This window comes from Acanthaster planci, linkage group LG10, assembly GCF_054643075.1.
Source record: "Acanthaster planci isolate LZ-2023a linkage group LG10, COTS_SCS, whole genome shotgun sequence".
Lineage (NCBI taxonomy): Eukaryota > Metazoa > Echinodermata > Asteroidea > Valvatida > Acanthasteridae > Acanthaster > Acanthaster planci.
Genome location: NC_141786.1, coordinates 480,927 through 504,548, shown reverse-complemented (window position 1 = coordinate 504,548; position 23,622 = coordinate 480,927). Strand labels below are relative to the sequence as shown.

The window sequence follows — 23,622 nt, the reverse complement described above, 5'->3', positions numbered from 1 at the left end:
ACTAAATTTCACACCAGTGAGACAGGATAATGACAACATCATCACGTGTACAGCAAGGAGATCCTCAGGGACGACAGGGCTCATGGGATCTCTTGGTCCGGTTGATGTTCAGTGTAAGTCTGCAGACCTTCGGTTTCGTAGGTTATCCCTAACTCAAGAAAGTATGTAAATATAGCCATTTTTGTTGAACCAAAGCAAACCACACACTGCCTAAGTCAGGCTATGACCACTTGACCACCATAGTCTGTTACAGATTATGTAAAAAGATATTTCAAAAAAGGTTCTCCCACAAGGCAAGCTAATGCAATATTTTAACCTGTTTATCAGTTTGTTCCGAAAGGGTTAGCGTCAGCTGTCCTTTGAGTGCTGCCTCAGGAAGCATTGAGCAATTAAGCTGCCAATCAGATAGCAGCAACCCGGCAACAGCATTATTTTGGTCCAAAAATAACGTCGTCCAAACAAGTCCAGCTCCTGTAAATGAAGATGGTAACTACGGTGGCTACGTGACAACACTCAGGTTGACAACAGATGCATTGACTAAGGCAGATAACGGAGCTACATACAAATGTTGTGTGATGACAACTCTATCCTGTACTGATACTGTCTGTGATTCCTGTGTACTGAATGTAGAATGTGAGTGAAAATTACATTCAAAAGTGAAATTTTCCTCCTGTTGGTTCACTGTGTACTCAAGCTGAAACGTAGTTTTGCAACGAAGGCGGATAGTTACGTTTAGATATTATCGAATTCGATGAGTAAACGCCAGGAAATTGAGATCTGCTTTCACGTGGTAAATGACTTTAACAGCTGTTACTTTTTTTCAAAGACACTGTGCACAAACTCCAATGGTGTAAAAAAAAAATGTGTACGTTTACACATACAGTTGTCCTCCGTGTTAAAAGTTGCTTCCCTAAAGATCGGGTACCACAAAAACAAGTTAAAAGGTAACAATTCACTTTCGAATTGCTTAGATCCTCCAGACTTTTCAGTACCAACTGTCATGCCAACCAGACCGGTAGAAGAGGGCGATACAGTAATCCTGTCCTGCAGTGCAGATGCCAATCCTAAGCCTACCAACTTCATCACCTGGGAGAGGGTCGGGTCTCTGGTCTTCTTACCCTCTGTCTATAGTGAGGGTGCAAGCAACCTTACACTACGCAGCATCATAAAGGAGCAGGCTGGGTCGTACAGATGTCGAGGCAACAACGGCGTACCACCAGTTGTCCATTCCAGCTCCGTTGACGTCATCGTGCACTGTAAGAACTGTTTCTTGTCTTGGATTTTAGAGGCTTAGGTTTATGAAAAGGGAAGTTTAAATTAGATTTGATTTTCTTTTCCCCTTTTTATTCCAGATGGAGTAGAGATTTTAAATAAGAATGACACCTCAGTTGGGGCAAACACTGGCTTCAATGCTACACTTGTATGTGTAGCCAAGGGTCATCGCCTCCCCAGGATAACCTGGCAGGGTCCAGATGGTGTGGAGATAACTAATCAGACCAATCCGGGAAGGATATTTCAGGTCGATACCATTATTGAAGGAGATGATGTGTATGGATTCATCATGAGGAGCATCGTACAAATCATTCACGTGACTGCAATGGGAGACTACGGTTCTTATACGTGCAACAGCGGTAATGGGATTGGAATGGTTGATACACTGACCATTGTGTTGAATGATAAAGGTAAGATGAAAAGGGTTAAGATAGATTATTGGCAGGTGTATAGCAGTTACCGCAGAAGTAAGTTTTATCATAAAAGCTGTGTTTGTACTGTAGTCCCTAACGGCAATATCTTTTCGCAGTGGGGTGGGCGCACTGTGTCTGTTTGTTTTATATCCATTTTGTATGTCAACCTTTAGAAATTAAATGCACAGAAAAAAGTAAAACATGGCAAGAATGCAAGATTAACAATGAAAACTGAATTTAACAATATGACGATACTTTGAATTGTTGCATTGAAAAAACTTGTACAAATGTATGCATCAAACGCCGGAATCTTAATGTTCCTTTACACTGCTCTCCATTTCATAGTCAAACCGTTGCCACCAGAGGATGTGTCAGTCAACCCAAGTACAGTCACAGAATCTTCGGTTACAATTTCCTGGATATCTGGGAATGATGAAGGGGAAGCTCAGTGGTTTTTCATCAATTACCGCGAAGTAGAAACAATGACAGTGTTCAATCCCGACACCCGGGCAAGAATAGACAATGATGTCTTTGAGTATGTGATTGAAGGACTTCGTCCTTACACTTTGTATGAAATCGAGGTTTTCGCTGAGAATCGAAATGGCGTTAGTGACAGCGTCAAACGGAGTTTTAGGACTCGACGTAAGTCAAGCTACATGTACTTAACCTGTTTCATTCATCTGTAATCTTCATTAGTTTTAAAATTCTTTGGTATTGCCGATGCGAGATAAATGCTTCGTTAAGATTACATTTATTTTCTTCTTGTCTCTTCTACATACAGCTGACACTCCTGAGAATTTAGGTGAGTTAATTCGTAAAGCTTGACATTGGCAAGTGTTCTTGCTTGTTTGTAACTCAGAAAGTAGTATATTCCAATACATCACACCCTTGGCAAAGAGATGACCAGATTAGAAAAAAAAGTATGCGGCACGTTAGCGGGTATCTTTTGGTTCTTGGAAAGAGTGGTCGTTGGATTTTCGTTTTTCAGGTATTGTTGTCACCACAAATCAAGAAACAGGAAGCGTATCAGTTGACGGTATTCCCCAAGATGGCGACATATCAACATGTTTACAGTTAGAAGCTCGTCTTACGGATCAGAGTCCATGGTTTAATTATGGGGGCTGTCTCGAGACAAACACAGATCTAGCCATTCAAGAGGTTCGATCCAGCTACTGTCGGAAAGGCCTCTGCAGTCTCGCCACGTCTGCAGTGTCAGGTCAGGTTTATTTAACATGAAGTTTTTATAACACTATCCATGCATGTTTCACATGATAGAAACATTCCTGAGAATTGTGGCAAAATATGATTGTATTCATCTCAAAACGTACTTTGATTAATTTTACAGAGGGATTATGGTGTAAAACATGTTTGCAGTTATTTTACGCTATGTTCTAATACACCCAGGTGGAAGACAGTCTAATAATGCTGGATTGATTGCTGGTCTGGTGATTCTTGCCATCATTGCATTAATCAGCATCACGTTGAATGTTGTAACAATCAGAGATATCAGAAGAAACAGAGGATCACAAGGAGGTAAGGTGTTAGCTACACTTGGAGCAAAGTAATGCTGAATCCCACTATATGAATGGTTACAGACAATAAAGCAACAGCTGCTGAAATTCCATTAGTCTTTTACTTCTGTGTACTTCAAGTGCTCCTTCCATACCGATGACGACTGACAGTAACTGAGTATCTAAGTGAGCATTAGAACTCGACAAAGTTTACCACTCGAGAGAAGTAATTGGAGCAGGAGACATGCCAAAACAGAGTGTCACAATAAGACGACAAAAACTGATGGTACCTGATCGGATAGGTGGAATGGATTATATGATTTGGGTATAAAATAAAATATACTTTGATAAGTAAAAAAAATAAAAAGGTGTAAAGTTTCCTTATTGCAAACGGGATCGGTTTCACAATTCTTGTCAGAAAGGTAACTTTACAGATTCTTTGTGGTGAAGGGTGTATGTATTAGCGTTTTTATGTATATGTTTGTTTTCATTGTGGCAATAATACTGTACTAGAATAATGAAACTAACACAACTGTTTTGATATTTCATTAGTATTTATTATTTAATTAAGATTGCGCTTTGTTATCTTTCAGAAAACAGACAACCGAAGGAGTATCGGTAGGTCCTCTTTTTTTTGAAATGGGCTTTTCTTGAGGCTATGCTGGAAAAGAACGTTGTTGTAAATAAAATTGATTTTTTTTTTCCTTGAAGTGATCATTTTCGAATTTCATAATAGGTAGGAGGATGCGTGGACTTTTGGGCATTTTTTTTCAAATATGCGCACAATTTTACAGTGCAGAATTGTAAAATACTTTGCATCCCTCTCTTGGCATATTTTTCAAAATTATATAGTAGCTCTACTAATTTCTTTACTTGTATTTGTGGGTAATTATTGACTTTTCAGAAAACCCACTTCAGAGGGGAAACGTGATGTCATTGATGAAGCGGTGGAATACCAAGATTTGGGTGAGATAACTTTCTAAATAGCTTTTTAGCCAAAGAAAAAGAGTAGACTTTTTAGAGGTTGTTGAAAACGATTTTAGAGCCAAATCAACATGATTATACCTGTAATATCTCACATTTTCTGCAGACGTACCCCTGCAAATATTGTCCGTTAAGAGCAGCAGTGATCCGGGTAAATCGGCATACGCCAGTATTTCCGAAATTGCCCCGGCATTCTCGCGAGACAAGCTGACAATTGTACGCGAACTTGGACAAGGTGCCTTTGGAAAGGTGTTGCTGGGTAAAGCTACTGGTTGTCCAATTGGGAACTTCCACGCAAGTAGCACTTAAAACCCTCAGAGGTAATTCGCAAAATCTGTAGGGCAGTCTTGCCATTGCCGTTATTATTACATGACACAACTCAATGCATATTTTTGTCTTTCTGAGAAAACGTGTAAGTTCACTTCATTAGAAATGACCACAAATATCATATTTACTGACGGCATACTGTACAACATTTCAATTACAGATGGCGCAGATCTAATGGAGAGGGGAGATTTGCTACGAGAGTTGGACTTCATGAAACAACTTCCAAGCCACGCGAATGTCGTCAAGCTTCTTGGCTTTTGTGTTGATAAAGGTAAAGCAGAAATGTCAGATTGAAACCGACAAATCTTTTCCACAATAAATCACTTCGAGCAAGCAAGGTTGCTTTTAAAGAGAACATAATTTGGGAAATCCATGTATGTAAGCATTCATTCATTTTTCAGCTTATGTTCTCTTAACATTTGATATTAGTATTACATATACTATGTATATTACATGTCCTATAAGTGTAACTTTCCTGGGGGGAGTGATATTTGCTTCTTGTCAATGCTGTGAACAAGCATATAGAATGTAAAGGCATCGATTTCTCTATCCACCTGTTAATCAATAATTTGCAAATAAGTAATGACCAGCAAAGTAGTCAGTGATGAGTCTAATTAATGTTTGAGCATATGACATCACATAATCAACTTCGCAAGCTTTTACATGTAATATGATTTCAACATTTTGAATAATTTAAAATCTACAACCAGAAAAGATTTTTGTTTAAATCTGGTTGGTACAGATCCCATTTATATCATCATGGAGTACATGTCGAAAGGCCCACTCAAAGATGTCTTAACAAGCAGTCGAGAAAAAGGCAAGCAGGTGTATAGCAACCTTCATGGAAGGAGTAAAGCTCTTACATCCAGAGACCTCCTCAAGTTTGCTAAGGACGTGGCTCAGGTGGGTATTAAAGTCTTCATTCTCAAGCTAGAGCTATTTTTACTTCAATAAAGAGACTCAAACTAAGTTTTCACATCCTAAGGGAAAGGTACATATGCCTTTCTTCGTGTATATCATTTAAACTTTACCACAAGTACATCAAATGCCTCCAAATACCCACGACGTATTGATAATTAAAAGAATGCAGATTTGAAAACAACACCAGGGTTCATTTGACTTCAAGTCAACAACCATTTTTATTTAACATCGGAGCTGTAAATTTGAATAAACGAGGAGCTGGAAACCAAAACGGCACGAAGCTGGATGTCCACTGAGATTAGCCTACATATCGAAAGGGCCCCTCTATGAAATGGCCCATCAACCATAAGCTAACTGTGCAGTATAATAATTTGGAATTTTCTTTCTTCGTAACAGTGCATTCACAGAGACTTAGCTGCTCGTAATGTTCTTGTTGGTGAGAACATGGTGTGTAAGGTGTCTGATTTCGGACTTGCTCGTGACATCAAGAATAAGAGAATGTACCAAAGACAGTCGGAGGTAATGTCAATTTGTTTTTTGGCTCTGACAGACTTCGGTAAAAAAATATGTGAGAAAGTTATGTCAGAGTCTCACTTTTTCTTATTAGCATTATTATTATTTTAAAAGGGACGGTTGCCTATTCGTTGGATGGCTCTGGAATCAGTTGTTGATGACGTCTACACAACGGAGAGTGACGCATGGTCCTATGGTATACTTTTGTGGGAAATCGTAACACTTGGTAAGTTTTAAATTGCTTACCAATCGTTGTGGGAGTTTGGTCTAAAAGATGACCCCTTCCTTAATAAAATATCTGCATTTTTTGTAAAACCCTGATTATTTAGTAAACAACAATTGAAGGGAGTGTATGGAAACTTTCAGTTTGAATTCTTGACAAAAGATAACTTTTTAAAATCATTCAGGGAATATATATTTCAAAGTTTATTAAACCATGGAAATTTAATAATTTGGTTTGTGCTACAATACTTTAAAGGCGTCCATATCCTACTCTGAGGGCAGAGACAATGATAACCAAGCTACAGGAAGGATATCGTATGCCAAGACCCGACTACTGCCAAGACAAAATGTAAGAAACCAGCTATTCTTTTCTGGAGAAACATGAGTGTGAAATATGATCTGCGAAACAGCGACCGGTGGTGGAATTTTAAAAAACAGCACTAGACGGTTTATACTTAATGGTTTTTGAAACCTTAAAATATAGGCTCTTCCCATCAAAATATGGGCAATGCATAGCATGAGGTAACCCCCAAACTCCCTTTGGATCCGCGCCGGAAGGCTTTTGTTGAAGTAGTAAAGAATGCTTTCACTTATAGTTGCTTACAAGTGTAAATTTTAAATGTTATTGTAATATCTAAAGGTATACGTTTGGTTGGCCGAAAACCCAGATTTGGCTGGTAGCACAACACTAGATTCCAAGATGTGAACCTCGTGTGGGCCCTATTCCTATTAAAGTAAAAACATTTGTTCGTTGTTGTTTTTATTCTCGTAGATATCAGATGATGTTAGCCTGTTGGCAGGAGGAATCTACCGCACGACCGTCTTTCACAGAGATCGGTCAGAAGCTGGAGAAAGCACTCGAGTCACCACATGTAAGTCAGTGTGTGGTTAAAAGTATACCAATTGCATACGTGAAACACATTTGTGAGGTCATTTGGATAAGGAACGAGATTCAAATATTCATTTTACCTTCGTTGAAAACGTCATAACAAACATTTTGACGTAGAAAGCTTTTACTGAGGGATCACAAGAGGTAAACGTTTAAAAATGTCACATTTGTTTACAATTTTTTTTCATGTACTCACTACTGCTCTTTTGTTGACCTTTAACCTTTTTTTATCGTATTTCTTTCCAGGAGTATATAACGTTGTCGGATTATCAAGAGTTTCAATACAAAGTCACAATTCTAAACTCTCCTGATGAAAGGATCTAGCAGAAATAAATGATACAATGTATACATCTCACATCAAAAGCCACCGTTATTAGGGCAAACGTATCTTCTACGTTAGTAGGAAATTGTAAGACTGAGCGTGTCTCTCCTACTTCCAAGGAGTGAATTTAAGAAAAAAATGTTTGAGAAAAAATCAAATGGAGATTAAAATTATTTTAAAGGAATCACTGCAGTTGAAACTGAGGTTATAATTTCGAGAAACATCACCGAAATAAACTTCACTGTCAATCAAGTTGTCACTTATTGCAATCGTTAACTTGAGCCATAGTTGAAGAACATTGGGGGACATGTTATCCCCTTTCACTTGCTAAGTTGTTTCGGTTCTCATCTTACAATTTTCAGTTTAACTAAAATTGACCGTTTTGGCAAGAAGGTTCGATAAAGTTGAAAAGAGAGAGGCTGAGTGATCTCCACCTTCTTGTTGCTGAGATTTATAGCCTTAGCCATTGAAAATACTTTTGTACATGAATTACTACTAAACCTTCCGGTATTTTGGCCTCAGTATATCTCAAGGTCATGTTCCAGTATTAACCACAAATGAGGTCATTTCCTCTCGAGGAAAGCCTTACAGATCGGTCGTTAAAGTTTTGTAATTATGTATACTAATATGTAGAACTTGGCATATAGCTTTCTGGAAATATGGTTTAAATCTAAGCGGAAAGAACACGTTAATGAGCTAAAAATTGTGGTTAATTTCGAGGAAAGAAAAATAATTTTGTCAGAAAAATTATTGGAATTTTAACAAGAATACAAAAATGACACAAATACTTTACAATGCCTCTGACCTGCTAAGAGTAAATCAATTTAGGAAATATGTATAGTGTCCATTATGAGCGTGTTTTCTTTTGTGGGTTTGCATTATAGGTATTTTATTGAGGAGCAAAGTGCCTAAATACGCTGCCTTGTGGAGACGCAAAAGAATGGGTTGAATAGGTCTGCACAAGAAATTTCTAAAAATGTATAGGTCTCCACAAGGATTTCACGAAACTGATATTTGGAAATAGCTCAAAAAGGAGAGACTTTAATGTGTAACAATCTGTTGCATTTCGAAATATAAGGGACATTCGATCCAAATTTCAGTCCAGGAGAGTGATTCATGTTGAAATGGGAGCATTTTGAAAACATGGTTTCACACGCAACCGAATTAGTACCGGAGAACAAAGCCATGTCCCCATAAGGATACAAATTTTGGAATGTGTGGTCTCTCATATAAGAAGATCGAAAATCTTAATGACTGTTATTAAATTGAAGAAAGTATAATGAAAAGAAATGGCTGTCATGTAATTTTTTTATTGATAAGATACTGAGAGACACTGACGCCATAGATGTTGGATGGAAACAATACCCCGTACTATTGCCATATTCAAACAAAGCAACAACCTCATTATAGCGGGCTCTATGCCCAATCACCCGGTGACACTCGCAAACACTCGCGAAATGTACCATCAGGTTTCTGGTTTCATTGATTGTGATAGATGCTGAAAGGGTCTGTTTAGGAGTTTTAGTTAACTTTGCTGTGGACTAGTCTTTAAGAATTATAATTTATCAATTCCTTTTTAGTAGTTAATATAAAGGGAGGGCTTGCGGTAACACCACATGGTAAGATCTGTTTTGAAAGAGGTTGGGTAGAGGAGACACCAACACCTGGGGAGGTGGTCGTGGAGGAGTGGAAGGTTTAAGGGATAAGTCACCCTAATGTCCAGGAAAGGAATAGCCTTTGCTTGGGGGAGCGGATGCAAGATGTCGCTGAGCTAGAATCTTACGTCTTGCAGGACTGATTAATGATGGAATATTTTGATGGCTTCACATATTCTTCCTGGTAGCTAGTTCTTGACGAGAGCGATGAGTTGTGCAGAGTCCCGGTGAATCTTGTGGTCCGAGATGTGGGCGTGCTTGACGATGACCGATTTGTCGAACTCTCTCCATATGCTTGTTTCTGCCTGTTTCCACAGATTTCTGCCTATTTCCACACCTTAATTCATTCACAGGGATTGTGGTACACACCATGCTGACTGCTCTGAGGTGTTTTGTCCTTGTCGGTGTAGAGGATGGATTGGATTACGTGTGGCAGAGAACGAAATACCTCGTTCTCGACTAAGTGTAAGATGCGTCGGAGCTGGTGGGAGGTAGGGTCGTTGTATGGCAGACAAACCGTGGCGATGAAGAGATTGGCTTTGGGTATAAAAGGCCCTAACCCCGGTGTAGTGGTGGTGGTCTTAGGTATAGGACACCGTAATGCCGCAAGGGTTGAGGGTGGAGTTTCGGGTAAAGGGGACCCTCATGTCCTACCTAGATGTTCAGCTGACATCCAGACATTCCATTCTGCTTTCAGTCATTCAAACAACATTAGCTTAACAATAATAAACTCTGTCCATACTAAGGGGACTTCTTGTTTAAGGATAATCGATGCGACTGCTCAGTAAGGACACATTCTAATTAATCCCGTTCATAAATACCCTTTTAGTCAGAGAATCAAAGAAGACAATGTAATATACATTTCCGTGGGTTTGAAAATGAAATTTTCCTTCATTTTCCCGAACACCTCTGTCCATTTTATATGTTCCTTGTACACCCGTGCCTTATATGGAATTCGCACGCGCATGTTGCGTCCTTCGAGCCGCGGCACTCAAAGACTATTGACCAACAGTAATGAATTAGATTGTGTAGTATCCCAGTGCCTGAGCGTTCGTACGCAGAAGGCGTTTGAAATAGCAGTGTTCATTATCAAGTTGTTGATACACGATGACGTTGCGTGAGTTGAGAGAAACTGCCTGAGGTATTCATGAATGTAGATTAAGAATATTTCAGTATTTTAGTTGAGCTTTTGAAGGATGGGACCTTTTAGTGTGACAGTTTTAATCGGTATTAATGCACTGCACGTGAAGTTTGAAGCTCCACGCGATAGGACGCGTAAATAGTTCGATACGTAAGCTTCCACGACGGGAATCCATTACATAAGGGTGGATTTTACATGAGAACGCCATCAGATATTCAAGGTTCGCCAGAAGTACATATGACTTTTATCTTCAACATCACAAGTAATATTATCACAATATAAAAAATACGCTCGGCTCAGGGACCGTCGTGAAAAGCCTCACTGTAGGCGCAGTAGCGAGTTACTGCTTATGAAAGTGTGTGAGTTTGTTACAATGTATGTGTGTGATAAAGTTGGAAATAATTATTGTAATTTTGGTCAGTTATTCGTTCTCTTTAATCTTTATCTTAAATTTATCTTTAATTCTACAGTGATTTTGTTTTAATGTACTTCTCGTCGATCAATAAAAATAAGCAAATACACATTTGAAAACGGCTATGGGTGAACAAGATGCCACTTCTCCGTGTCGAGCTGTTGACCCTACTTTCCATCGGTGCCACCCCGTTTTACTTCCAAACACTTCAACAATGAAGTAACAAGGGAGTTCAAAGGTTTTATTTCTTTTGTGCATTTGCATGTACACATTGTATTCTTTGCACAACAGCTGTTATATTTGTTGTGACAAATTTCCTGGTTCAGTGTGTGAGTGGTTTCAGCAAGCTACATATAATCTATACTGTGAAGAGACTTCAGTTCTGCCTACACTACACACACAACGATGGCGCTTGCAGCCGGCAAGTTCTTCCTCGTTTGGCTGTGTTTTTATTACGCAGGTAAGACAACAATTTCAAGCGCTCTGCGCTTGATCAATTTACTTTAAAGCTTCGTATAAATGGATATCCCAGCCTAAAACTTAGTGGGACCATTGCCAGGACAACAAAGACCTTAAACTTGTGTTTAAAATTACAGAATTGCGAGAATGATTTTCATTTTCAGTTAAACATGTCTACAGCTGCATCTAAGCCTAATATGGTCCAAATGTTATCCATCGTTGAACGTCATTTTTAACAGATTTTTCTGCTTGCCCCCCTGCTAAATTATTTTCAGGCGGGTTAACTTTCATCAGGTTATTTTCAGTCTACAACTGATTTTATGGGAAAAACTGAAATTGAACTGCAGCTGGAACTTAATTTGTTTGGACGCGCCACGGTCACATTTACACGAATCATATTTACCTCTACAAAAATCACGTTTTACAAACTCCATGAGATTTTTGTACACATTGTGAACATTTAGTGGAATTTGTTAAGTGTCTGCAACAGCCGATTCATCATGATAGAAACTTTCCGTCACATATGTTTCCGTTCCTTGTTCCAGTTGGTCTAACTATGCAGCAACCTGTTGTGGGAGTAGATCCCTGGGCAGATGTCAACCAACCAACGACACTGACTTGTTTGCCGTCAAGGACACCTCGTGAGGTTGTGTGGATTAAATGCGTCGTCCATGAACAATCTTGTACCGCTAGTGGTAGTGAACAAATTGTGAGATTGCTTGGCAGTGATGTAACTTGGGGTGGGTCAGTAGATATAAGTCGTTTCCGTTTTGACAAAACACAAAGCAATTATCCTCTGACCATCACATCAGTGACATTAGAAGATGAAAGTGTATATAGCTGCCAGACCAATGTCGCTGGTCAAGGATATCAGTCTGCTTCAGCACCAATGAGGATAAGAGGTGAGTCAGTATAAAAGTCACTGATGTCTTGAAATATTCCAATTGATGACAGATGCAGTATACATGTAGAAGAAAATGCATGTACTTTTGCCAGTTACAGGTAAATATACCCCATAGATTTACATGTGTCCATTTCTAACAAAGTTTAAACCTGCCTGTCCACTCCCAGCAGTTTGAAATTCATTCCCGTTTGCGTTGCTCATATACTGGAAAACAAATTTAAACCATAAGTCGGATCCAGTGGGACCGACAGATTTCACCTGACTTAGGCAGAAACCTGACTTATGTAATGCATTACACAGTCATTTATCGGCAGCCGCATAACAGCACAGCCCACAAAAAATATGAAATAAAGTTTCTAATGTCAAACATCCTTTCGTTTCCAAACAAAATATACATGAACTAATACTGTGCAAATCACTTCACAGCCTGTTTCACTGATTGTGCGGCACAAGTTTGTACCTCGGGCGTTGTTATCACACTGGACGTGTACTTAGCCCAGCCATCTTGTCCAATACAATTGCTGTCTGTGATCACTTTTAGGGGTGGTGAGGTTTTTCAGCTTTTTAGCTGATTTCAGCTCTTTTTGTTTTGGATTTCGGCTTTTTTCTTCACTGGCTGTGTACAAAGTATAGGATATTTTCGCAGTTCAGTTTCTTCATGCCTGTTTTCAGCTGTTTTCAGTAATTTTTATAATAATGGTCAATCTCACTACTACTTTTTTCAGCCTGAAATCAAGTTTATGCATGCAGCATGGTAAAGGTAGTGAGCGTGAGACGGATTTCAAGCCAAGGTTATATCTCCTCGAAAGTGCATGTACATTGTATACACGTGCAGCTAACATGACATGGTACTGCAGATATTGCTGATGTGAAACCTCAGTGCAACCAGCACCATAATGATTGCCCTGGATAGAAAATGCCCAAAATGGACCAAATCGTGATCTTTACTGCAATGAATAATACACACATTTTTTTTCAGGGGGGGGGATCTGACTTGCATGTAAAAAAAAGTACAAATTGAGATTGTAGCTCATGAATATTTATTTTGAATTCCCATAGGGATAAAAATTTAAACCACTCACGCTTCACAGTGTAGATTGTCTTCTTCCAGTAACGACATCATAGCTACAGAATAAGATAATAAGAATATGATATGAGTCCGACGTATATCCATTAACCTTGTACTTGGCCAGTTCATTTGCACTTGCATTTTTTTATCAATTCCGGGGGAGGTAGGGGGACGCACATGATTGTCTTTTCCCTTGTAATTATACTTATCTCCCCTCTTTAAAACTGATTTTCTACTGGATTTGAAACATAAATTTTCAACTTTTTTTCAAGAATGAGGGGTCTTTTCTGTGGATGACTCTCATAAATTTGTATACATGTATTTGTGGTAATGTAAAAAATACACCCTAATGATCAGCTTTTTGCTGGATAGGTTACCCTCAATAAAATGGTTTAAAAATGAATTAATAAATTTAAATCAAACTCCAAATATTCTGATTTATAAATGTTTATTTTAACAAACTTTTGATGAAATTTTAGTTTAGCCTGTTTTCACTTTTTCCCCTGAAGTCAAAAATGGCCCCTTTTAAATGCAACTCCCGTTTTTTTGGTGAGGTAGGGGTGGAAGTAATGAATTTGTGGTACGATTTTCTGAGATTTTTAATAATAATGTTCAGATTTGTATCGTTCACCAGACAGCCATCGCCGAATTTGGGGTGCTGGGTGACAAACAAAATCATACCCGGCCAATTATACCACACGCCGTGAATACATACACAATGAAAAACTACCAATTATCCATTCATTTATTGATGTTTTTCTGGTATGCCCTGGGCTAACTCCTTTGTTACCTCCTACTTGTAACTTTGACAACTAGTCGAATCTCCCTCTGGCTCTTGGGAAACTTTTACATTCCCCTTATTATGAACACCCGCCCTTCTGTGGACCGTTCCGGAAGAACAGCTCATCAAGACTAAAATATGTGTTTACGCAGCCCTCAGTATTTTCACTTGACAGAATACACGGTTAGGCCCATGTACATTTATATCTGAATACCAACTTTACGTACATATAACACGTACCTTACATCTGATCATCGATGCATATTCATAATGACCAGTATACATTAACCTTGCTCAACCATGTCCTACAACACAGAGAGGCATCTTGCACCCACCTCCTACTTTTTGGTGCCACTCTGCATAGTAGTACACGTACATGTTCCTGTAGCTCTGTGAGTAAAATGAATGCTTAAGATTCCCCCTCCTCCATACACGTGAGGCGGGGTCTACTGCGTGTAGCGAGTACTTACCTGTCTCTAGTTGCAATAAAGTTCCATAAAATTGAAAACGTTTCTTTTAACAAAATTATACAAATGATAATACCGTGCGTCTGTGGCCTTTTAATATTCTATAGCAAAAGTACCTGCATGAAACCATATTATACATAGATAAAACATCGAATAGACTTCCAGAGAATACTGCATTTACTGTGTTTGTTACCTGTCTGTGTGTGATTTTTTTTCAATACTAATGCTAACATGTTCAAATGTAGTTTTTATTTTGCAGCACTATAGATGTTGTGCATGCAATTGACGTTGCTAATGTCATATTTTTTCATAGTGCCACCCAGTTCCATTGCAATTGTTTACGACAGTACACCACACAGCAGCAGCACTTCCATCCCTATTGTGGCTGGGGACAATCATCAATTTACCTGCATCACACTTGCTGTCAAACCAGCAGCGACCTTAAGCTGGACCATCACTGCCGGTAGCAGTTCAGACCAACCTCTTGGAAATCAGACGAATACTCCCAATACCGGGCAAAATAATCTGACCGATAGCTTCAATACGGTTATCGTAGACATACCGAAGAACCCGGCTGTGTCCCAGGTAGTATGCGCTGCCACCAATAGACAAGATGGGTCAAACGCTGCAGACTTAGACATTGCCGTAACACTTCAAGTCAGAGGTAAGAGTGGAATTTGGAATATTAAATTTGGAATGTTGAAAAAGCGTAAAGAGGGGCCCTTATTTGTTATCAAAGTCCATGAGTGTACTGGTCAGTGTCGTATACGAGTCCACCTCATCTAAGTCCAAGTCAATTTAGTCCAAGACCCAGTCAAGTCTGAGTCCTCGAAAGTCGTATTTTTCTGAGTCCTTCAAATCAAATCTAAGCTTTGCACGTGCACAATCGTTTATTGTCAATAACCAGGCATGATGTTCTCCTAATTTAAATCGCATTTAGGACTTTTGGGGCGTGGGGTCATAAACATTGAGACTCTAATAGAACTGTAACGGACAATTGTATAACCTTTTTCGTGTTTTATTGCCACGTTAATCTTTCGTACGCCGCCGGCGGAGTGCCCTAACCTGTTTCTCTTGTGCTGGGTCCGCACAGGAAATTGGTTCTATTTTTGGGGCGTCGTGGTTTGGTGGGCGCGGGAGGGAAATTGGAAAAGTGCCAGGGCGGCTTTAGAAATTGTGTATAAATTGTGATACGCTGTGTTTTTGTAGAGCTCAAGTGTCACGTAGAGTTGTTGTGGCTGTTGTTGTTCTGACGGCCGTTTTGGAGGGTCGTGCACCGAGTTTGGTGAATGAAGATCAATAAATTCTTTGTTGGAAGTGCTGTATCTGTCCCCCTCCTTTACGTTACCGGGTTTTGAGGGACAAGATCACCCAGGGGTACGCTACAGAACATTACAACTAGCAAAATCGATGTGCACATTCAAATTGTCTGCAAAACCGTGATTTATTCGCACCGTTGTACTGTGCGCGTGAGCGCGACTCACGGCGCGACCATAAGGCGTGACCGGCCAGCGCAGCGCAGCCATTGCAGGCATTGGTAAAATGAGCAGTATGGTCACAGCTTGACCAATTGCTACGGATGAAGAGTTTGTATGAGTATGCGCAAATTTGCGTCTGCACAATGCATACATCTTAGCCCCCTAAGGGAAAGGCACAATGAGGATTTTTTTTTACTATTTAGCTCCCCCCAATTATTATTTCGTTCCATTAAATCATTTCGTTCCTACGAAATATTATTTCGTTCCCTCGAAATCATATTGTTCCAACGAAATATTATGTCGTTCTCTCAACACATTATTTCGTCCTCACGAAATATTGATATTGTCCCTTCAAAATAGCATGAAGACCTTTCAAGAAAGTTGTCGAATTCCTCCAAGTTTCACTGAATACTTCTATAGTAAGGTAGGTCAAACGATGTTTTGTGATGTAGTTTTCACAATTTGTATTATTGATTCCAAACAATCAGTCACATTGTCATTAAAATGATAATGTTGATGATAAAGTTTTAATGGTATATACATGGCCAAAACTACAATCTGTTTTTAGTGAGGCCTAGAATACTAAGAACAACCAACTCTACACTAGCGATAAGTATATAAACATGATGATAAAAACGGAAAACATGAGAAAACCGAATCAGACTACAATGGGCCTTTCCCATGAAATATGGACATTAGACATAGAGAATGTGTGTGAGCGCGTGGTGTGCAGTTTCCGAAATTCATGCACAGGACGCACTGAGTCAATATTTCGAGACAACGAAATCATGTATTACGAGGGAACGAAATCATACATTAGGAGGGAATGAAATATCCTATTTCGAGGGAACGAAATCATTTTGAGGCAACGAAATAATATTACGAGGGAATGAAAAGATTTCAAGGAACGAGATAATATTTCGAGGGAACGAAATAAAAGAAATCCTAATTGTGCCTGCCCTCCTAGGGGCTCGGTACTTATTGTTGATACATGCATCCAAATCACATCCCAATTCGTTTTATGTACATGATACGCACATACAATCATGCTACATACACTCAAGGAGAAAAAGAAATCCATCACTGACTTTTTTAGCTTAAGCCCAAATTTTGTGAAAACAAAAATGTGTTAAAATCCCACATATAAATCCTTCACATTTTAGCCCAGTAATCCAATTTTTGTGTTATTTTAACAACGAAAACAAAACAAATTAGCGCCACAACTCACAAAAGTGACATTTACAGTTCAATAATTAACATGACCTCCATTCGCGTTAAGAACAGCTGTAATTCGTGGCCTCATGGATCGACGGTAATGTCACATCTGGTCCTGTGGGATAGCAGCCCAGTCTTCCTCCAGTGCCACCCTCAGCTGCTGTTATGTATCTGGGGATGATCTAGTTGTCGAAAAACTGAGCAAGTCCCACACATTTTCGATGGGGTTCATATCTGGACTGAGAGCTGGCCATGGACACACCTCGACATAGTTCTTCTCCTGAAAGTCAGCGTACGCGCGAGCCACATGGGGACAGACGTTTTCCAGTTTGAACACAACACGACCCGTAAATCGTTCCAGTAAAGGTAGTACAATAGGGTCCAGGATCTCGTCCCGGTAGCGGGAAGCATTGAGGTTCCTTCGATGAAAACCAATTGATTGGCCGATATGCCAGCCCAAACCATCACGCTTTGGCCACCCCAGCGGTTGACTTGGCAAACACAAGCTTCAGCGTACCGCAAGTGGCGTCTCCTGCAAACCCGCACCTTGCCATCAGCCCCAAAGCCCTGGAACCTTTTCTAGTCACCGACAAAAATTTGCAACCATCTGTGCAATGTCCAGCGTCGATTTGCTGTGCATCACTGGACCAGAGCCTGGTGATGTCGGTATGTCGGCACTGAGCCCACGTACGGTCATTATGGTCTGATCCCATCACCTAGGAGACGATGCAGAGGTGCCAGTAGTGTTGTGGCGCTATTCAAGATGCACAGTCGTTGAGTGGTAGACCCTGAATAGCCTGGCCGTTGGTTCCTTCCGACTTGGAGCATTCGAATGGCTCGGTCTCTCTCAGGTTGTAACAGTTGTGGCATCATGAATACAAGTGTTGTTGTCATCTTGGTGTCTTTTTATAGGCAAGGGTTGTGTTCAGGACATGAATGGTCAAACACATAACTGTGAGTCGTTTATTTGTAACCATTAGCATAAAATGCAAAAACACGGTTTTGACAATCACCCAAATCACTCAACTGGAACGCAATAAATACACATTGACGGTTATCTCTAAAATGCTCAAAATCTGAAGCATGCAGCATATTTTTTTCAATGCAGGTCCTACTTCCTAAAACTAAGAGAAATTTTACGTGGAAGTTTCTTTTTTTCTTGCGTATACATGTAGTGCTGTTCACGAACATATACGTGTACTCCATCAACGCACAAATACACGCAGCCATACGGACAAATGATTCTCGTGAAAGCCATTCCATTTGCAATAACTTGAAAATAATACCGATGTTTTATCGGGTCGGGATAAACACGGCACTTCATTTCGTTTGTTTTCATAAACTAGAGAAGTAGTTTCAAAGTCAGAGAGACTGTGGACGTGTTTTCTTTCGTATCTGATCGTGTTTTATTTTTTTTTGTGAATCACTTTTTAAGATTTTGTTTCGAATTTTGTGCAACTGAGTTCATATTATACGGTGGTATAATGTTGTCTAGTTATTTTTTAGTTATCAGGTTATACCTGTGAACTTTATTAAGTTATGTTGTCTATCCGTGGGAAAAACAAGTGTCGGAACAGTGTCCTTTATAGCCAAAGTGAGGTGATTGAGTGCGCACATGCACTAACTCTCAACTAAATGGTGCAGAAAGGCATGGGAGTGAACTTACGTGCAGATTGTAGTTGCCCCGAGTCGAATTTCTGTCTTTGGCCTCTTCCTTCATCGCGTCATGTGAGCGGTAAAGCGTGTCCCCATTTCTCTTTAAGTAACACTGTACCTACTAGGATTGTTTACGGTATGATTAAATTGGGACGGTCATTTTTAGAAAAAAAAAGCGACTCCCACCCCGACTTGTTGGTTTGTGTGGTGGAAAAAGGGAGGGAAGGTTCTGGTAAACAATTGAAGGTTTTGCGTTAACACCATGGAAGTTAAACTCTTATATGAATTATGCGGCTTTATATTGGTTCATTAAATTGAACATTTCAGACAATGTACTTCGCTAGGCATTAGGGAAATGTTGTTTGTTTCGGTAATTTCAGCAGTTGGTAGTCAAACTGTAACAGTCACCTTGCAGTCTGACGATAGCTACGCAGGGAACCCGACCATGTACACATTGTCATGTACTTACACACTATATCTGACGCCAGCTACTCATTCAGGGATTTGGAGTGGTCTAGAAAGAGTACGGATGGTTCTTCGGGTATTGTCATTGCTGATTTCTATGGAGGAGTTGCAAGTCCCAATTTCTATAATGGTTATGATAACACTTCAGAATACATCATATCCCTCAGATAATATCTTCAGTATATTTCAAATCTTGTCTGCAAGTTTCTCTGATGAGAATAGGGGGGCGATATCATTTTCAGGTAATAGCAATAATTGCAGGTACTAGTCTAATGGCACGAGAGACGAATTCGATAGAACTTGTTGTTAATGGTAAGGACCTGCACATGTATATGGATTGTTTGTTCATGTACCAATGCTCTCTGTTATCACAAACATCAAAACATTGTATTTACAAGCAGCTGGGTGTATGCAAGTATATGACTGTCACTAGCAATTCTGATTTTGGTTGTTTTACAAGTCTCAGTGATATTTATTTTTATACAGAGGGAAAAATGTCCTGGCATCGTATTTCTCTTGAAGGTTCAAAAGAAATCCATTACATGATCGTGTTGTGAACTCAACTGTTTAAACAGTGTGTTTATGATGTCTGGTATGCACCTATTGGAACCCCCATACATGTGTACACATTTCCACATGGTGCAGTAATGAATGAGGCATAAATTACAAGACTGGTTGTCTCTGCTACACGGTATGTGCGTGTAATGTTCCTGTAACAAGAATACCAAACAGAAAGAATTGCGCACCCTAGAGACCTGGTAAACTTCAGTGTATTAAGTAACAGAAATGTGAAACTGGTCTAATCTGGCAAGGTCTCTAACGGATAATTAGGCTACTACAGGTACCCCTGTATTGTGTAGCATTTGCCTCTCACAGACGTTCTAGAATATTCTTCAAAAAAGCATGAAATACTTTCCATTTCCCCATTGCATTAACATGTATGTACACAGTGCTTCCCACAAGTATCGCCTTGTCTGACTCAACTGGAACCTACCCATCCACTGGATGCACAGCGTATCTGGTAGAAGGAGTGAACTATCGATTCAACTGTACCGTACCTGGCATCAACCCTCGGGCATCTTTCAACTGGTCTGTGGGAGGTAGAGACACCACATAGGATAACAGCAGTGACATCGTAGCCGCTGATGGATTGACTACCAAGAGCAGTACAGTCACCTTGTCACCTGCTTGGAGTGATCATAGAGAAACTTTGTTGTGCCAAGCCTCAATAAAGATGGTCATGCCACAATAAGCAGCAGTCTGACCTGTTTGCGGGGTTACTCACGGAAAACTCTCTTTTTCCATTACTTGGTGTAAATTAATACTCTTGGCTTTCTCTGTGTCATTAACGTGTAATAATTTCTTCTCCTACGAGCAGTTCCACCTAAAAGTTCATCCATGACACTATCTGACGCAAACGGGGCTTTCACGCCGGGAGGTACAGTCACAGTAGACCAAGATGCATCACATGTCTTCACCTGTCAGGCACAATCCAGACCAGCAGCCAACATTCAGTGGGATCTTGGGTCCAATAGCTACCAGCAGAGTACTATCGGCCCTACCTCAGGAGGACCTGGTGATGGTTTGGTTTATACAACCAGCATGTGGACATTTACACCTGGTCGAGACAATCACAGAGAGCAGGTGAAGTGTGAGGCCAATACCACAGAGTCCCATCCACCATACCCATCAGTTATGATTACACTTGCTGTCAACGGTAAACATGCAATCATTCTGTCAGATTACGAGACATTAAACATTCTAGTTAACTAACAAAAATATCAAATTAATAGTTGTTTGACCTGTTCGATCTCTGTAGACATTTCAAAATTAAAGTAGCATATGTCCTGAAAATGATCATTTTAAAGGTAATATGACGATGAAAACATGAAAATCGTAAAAAAAAAAGATTCATTGACCTGTGAGATCCCATGGCAGACACCTTATCCACGACCAAGGGTGCTTTCGGTCTACGAGGCCTTACTATAAGTGCACCAGCTATAATAAAGAATATGCATTTCCTCAGAATCCCACCTATATAATAATATTCATGAATACAATTATTTACACAGGTCCCCCGGATAACCCTGTTATCACTGGCAGCTCACCCATGACTGAAAATGTCCTGACTACATTGTCATGTACAGCAGACGGGGGATACCCTGATGATTGGAGTCTGGTTTGGTCCAATGGAGGTTCGTCTATAACTGGACCAACGACAAGCTCGTCGGCATCAGGGAGTCGCTACAGCTTCATGAGCACACTAAATTTCACACCAGTGCGACAGGATAATGACAACATCATAAGATGTCTAGCAAGGAGATCCTCATGGGTGCCAGGGCCCATGGGATCTCTTGGTCCGATTGATGTTCAGTGTAAGTTTTGAGACCTTCGGTTTCGTAGGTTATCACTAACTCAAGAAGTATGTAAATATAGCCATTCTTGTTGAACCAAAGCAAACCACACACTGCCTAAGTCAGGCTGTGACCACTTGACCACCATAGTCTGTTACAGATCATGTAAAAAGATATTTCAATAACGGTTCTCCCAAAAGTCAAGCTAATGCGATATTTATACCTCTTCATCAGTTTGCTCTGAAAGGGTTAGCGTCAGCTGTCCTTTGAGTGCTGCCTCAGGAAGCATTGAGCAATTAAGCTGCCAATCAGATAGCAGCAACCCGGCAACAGCATTAGTTTGGTCCAAAAATAACGTCGTCCAAACAAGTCTAGCTCCTGTAAATGAAGATGGTAGCTACGGTGGCTACGTTACAACACTCAGGTTGACAACAGGTGCATTGACTAAGGCAGATAACGGAGCTACGTACAAATGTTGTGTGATGGCATCTCTATCCTGTACTGGTACTGTCTGTGACTCCTGCGTACTGAATGTAGAATGTGAGTGAAAATTACATTTCACAAGTAAAATTCTCCTCCTGTTGGTTCACTGTAACGTAACGTAATTTTGCAACAAAGGCGGGTAGTTACGTTGAGATATTATCAAACTTCGATGAGTAAACGCCAGGAAATTGAGATCTGCTTTCACGTGGTAAATGAATTTAACAGCTATTACTTTTTTTCAAAGACATTGTGCACAAACTCCAATGGTGTAAAAATGAACAAAAAAAATTAAAACGTTTACACATAAAGTTCCCTAAAATCGGGTACCACAAAAAGAAGTTAAAAAGGTCACAATTCACTTTTAAATTGTTTAGATCCTCCAGACTTTTCAGTACCAACTGTCATGCCAACCAGACCTGTAGAAGAGGGCGATACAGTAATCTTGTCCTGCACTGCCGACGCCAATCCTAAGCCTACCAACTTCATCACCTGGGAGAGGGTCGGGTCTCTAGACTTCTTACCATCTGTCTACAGTGATGGTGCAAGCAACCTTACACTACGCAGCATCAGAAAGGGGCAGGCCGGGTCGTACAGATGTCGAGGCAACAACGGCGTACCACCAGTTGTCCATTCCAGCTCCGTTGACGTCATTGTACACTGTAAGAACTGTTCCTTGTCTTGGATTTTAGAGGCTTAGGTTTATAAAAAGGGAAGTTTAAATCAGATTTGATTTTCTTTTTCCCCCTTTTATTCCAGATGGAGTGGAGATTTTAAATAAGAATGATACCTCAGTTGGGGCAAACACTGGCTTCAATGCTACACTTGTATGTGTAGCCAAGGGTCATCCCCTCCCCAGGATGACATGGCAGGGTCCAGATGGTGTGGAGATAACTAATCAGACCAATCCTGGAAGGATATTTCAGGTCGATACCATTATTGAAGGAGATGATGTGTATGGATTCATTGTTAGGAGCGTCGTACACATCAGTCAAGTGACTGCAATGGGAGACTACGGTTCTTATACATGCAACAGCGGTAATGGGATTGGAATGGTTGATATACTAACCATTGTCTTGAATGATAAAGGTAAGATAAAAAGGGTTTAAAAACCTAATTTAACAATATGACGATACTTTGAATTGTTGGATTGGAAAAGTTTGTAAAGATGTATGCATCAATGTTCCTTTACACTGCTCTCCATTTCATAGTCAAACCGTTGCCACCAGAGGATGTGTCAGTCAACCCAAGTACAGTCACAGAATCTTCGGTTACAATTTCCTGGATATCTGGGAATGATGAAGGGGAAGCTCAGTGGTTTTTCATCAATTACCGCGAAGTGGAAACAATGACAGTGTTCAACCCCGACACCCGCACCAGAATAGACAATGATATCTTTGAGTATGTGATTGAAGGACTTCGTCCGTACACTTTGTATGAAATCGAGGTTTTCGCCGAGAATCAAAATGGCGTTAGTGACAGCGTCAAACGGAGTTTTAGGACTCGACGTAAGTCAAGCTACACGTATTTCACCTGTTTCAATTCATTGAGGGACCAATTCTGTAATCTTCATTAGTTTTAAAATTCTTTGGTATTGCCGATGCGAGATAAGTTCTTCGTTAAGATTATATTTATTTTCTTTTTTTCTCTTCTACATACAGCTGACACTCCTGAGAAATTAGGTGAGTTAATTCGTAAAGGTTGACAGTGGC

At 40.0% G+C, this 23,622-nt stretch overlaps 3 protein-coding genes across 21 annotated transcripts in view; 2 read left to right on the top strand and 1 right to left on the bottom strand.

Moving 5' to 3' along the window:
* LOC110990617 (uncharacterized) overlaps window positions 1-23,622 on the bottom strand; it is a 271,293-nt gene that overhangs the window by 133,131 nt on the left and 114,540 nt on the right. The gene's annotated exons all lie outside the window — the stretch shown is intronic.
* LOC110988921 (fibroblast growth factor receptor-like) overlaps window positions 1-23,622 on the top strand; it is a 94,023-nt gene that overhangs the window by 48,225 nt on the left and 22,176 nt on the right. For 17 of the 18 annotated variants that reach the window (XM_087142032.1, XM_087142031.1, XM_087142021.1 and 14 more), the window contains 5 exons: window positions 328-633; window positions 972-1,256; window positions 1,353-1,682; window positions 2,031-2,327; window positions 2,467-2,487. In XM_087142032.1, coding sequence (XP_086998158.1) covers window positions 328-633; window positions 972-1,256; window positions 1,353-1,682; window positions 2,031-2,327; window positions 2,467-2,487 — 1,239 coding nt within the window. The remainder of the gene's footprint in view (window positions 1-327; window positions 634-971; window positions 1,257-1,352; window positions 1,683-2,030; window positions 2,328-2,466; window positions 2,488-23,622) is intronic. The other variant, XM_087142022.1, reaches the window with a different exon arrangement.
* Window positions 5,776-9,843, top strand: LOC147797548 (tyrosine-protein kinase receptor Tie-1-like). Its single transcript, XM_087142045.1, has 5 exons — window positions 5,776-5,947; window positions 6,056-6,167; window positions 6,420-6,512; window positions 6,936-7,035; window positions 7,299-9,843. Exons 2-5 carry the CDS (start codon window positions 6,127-6,129, stop codon window positions 7,374-7,376), a joined length of 312 nt encoding a protein of 103 aa, XP_086998171.1. The 5' UTR covers window positions 5,776-5,947; window positions 6,056-6,126; the 3' UTR covers window positions 7,377-9,843.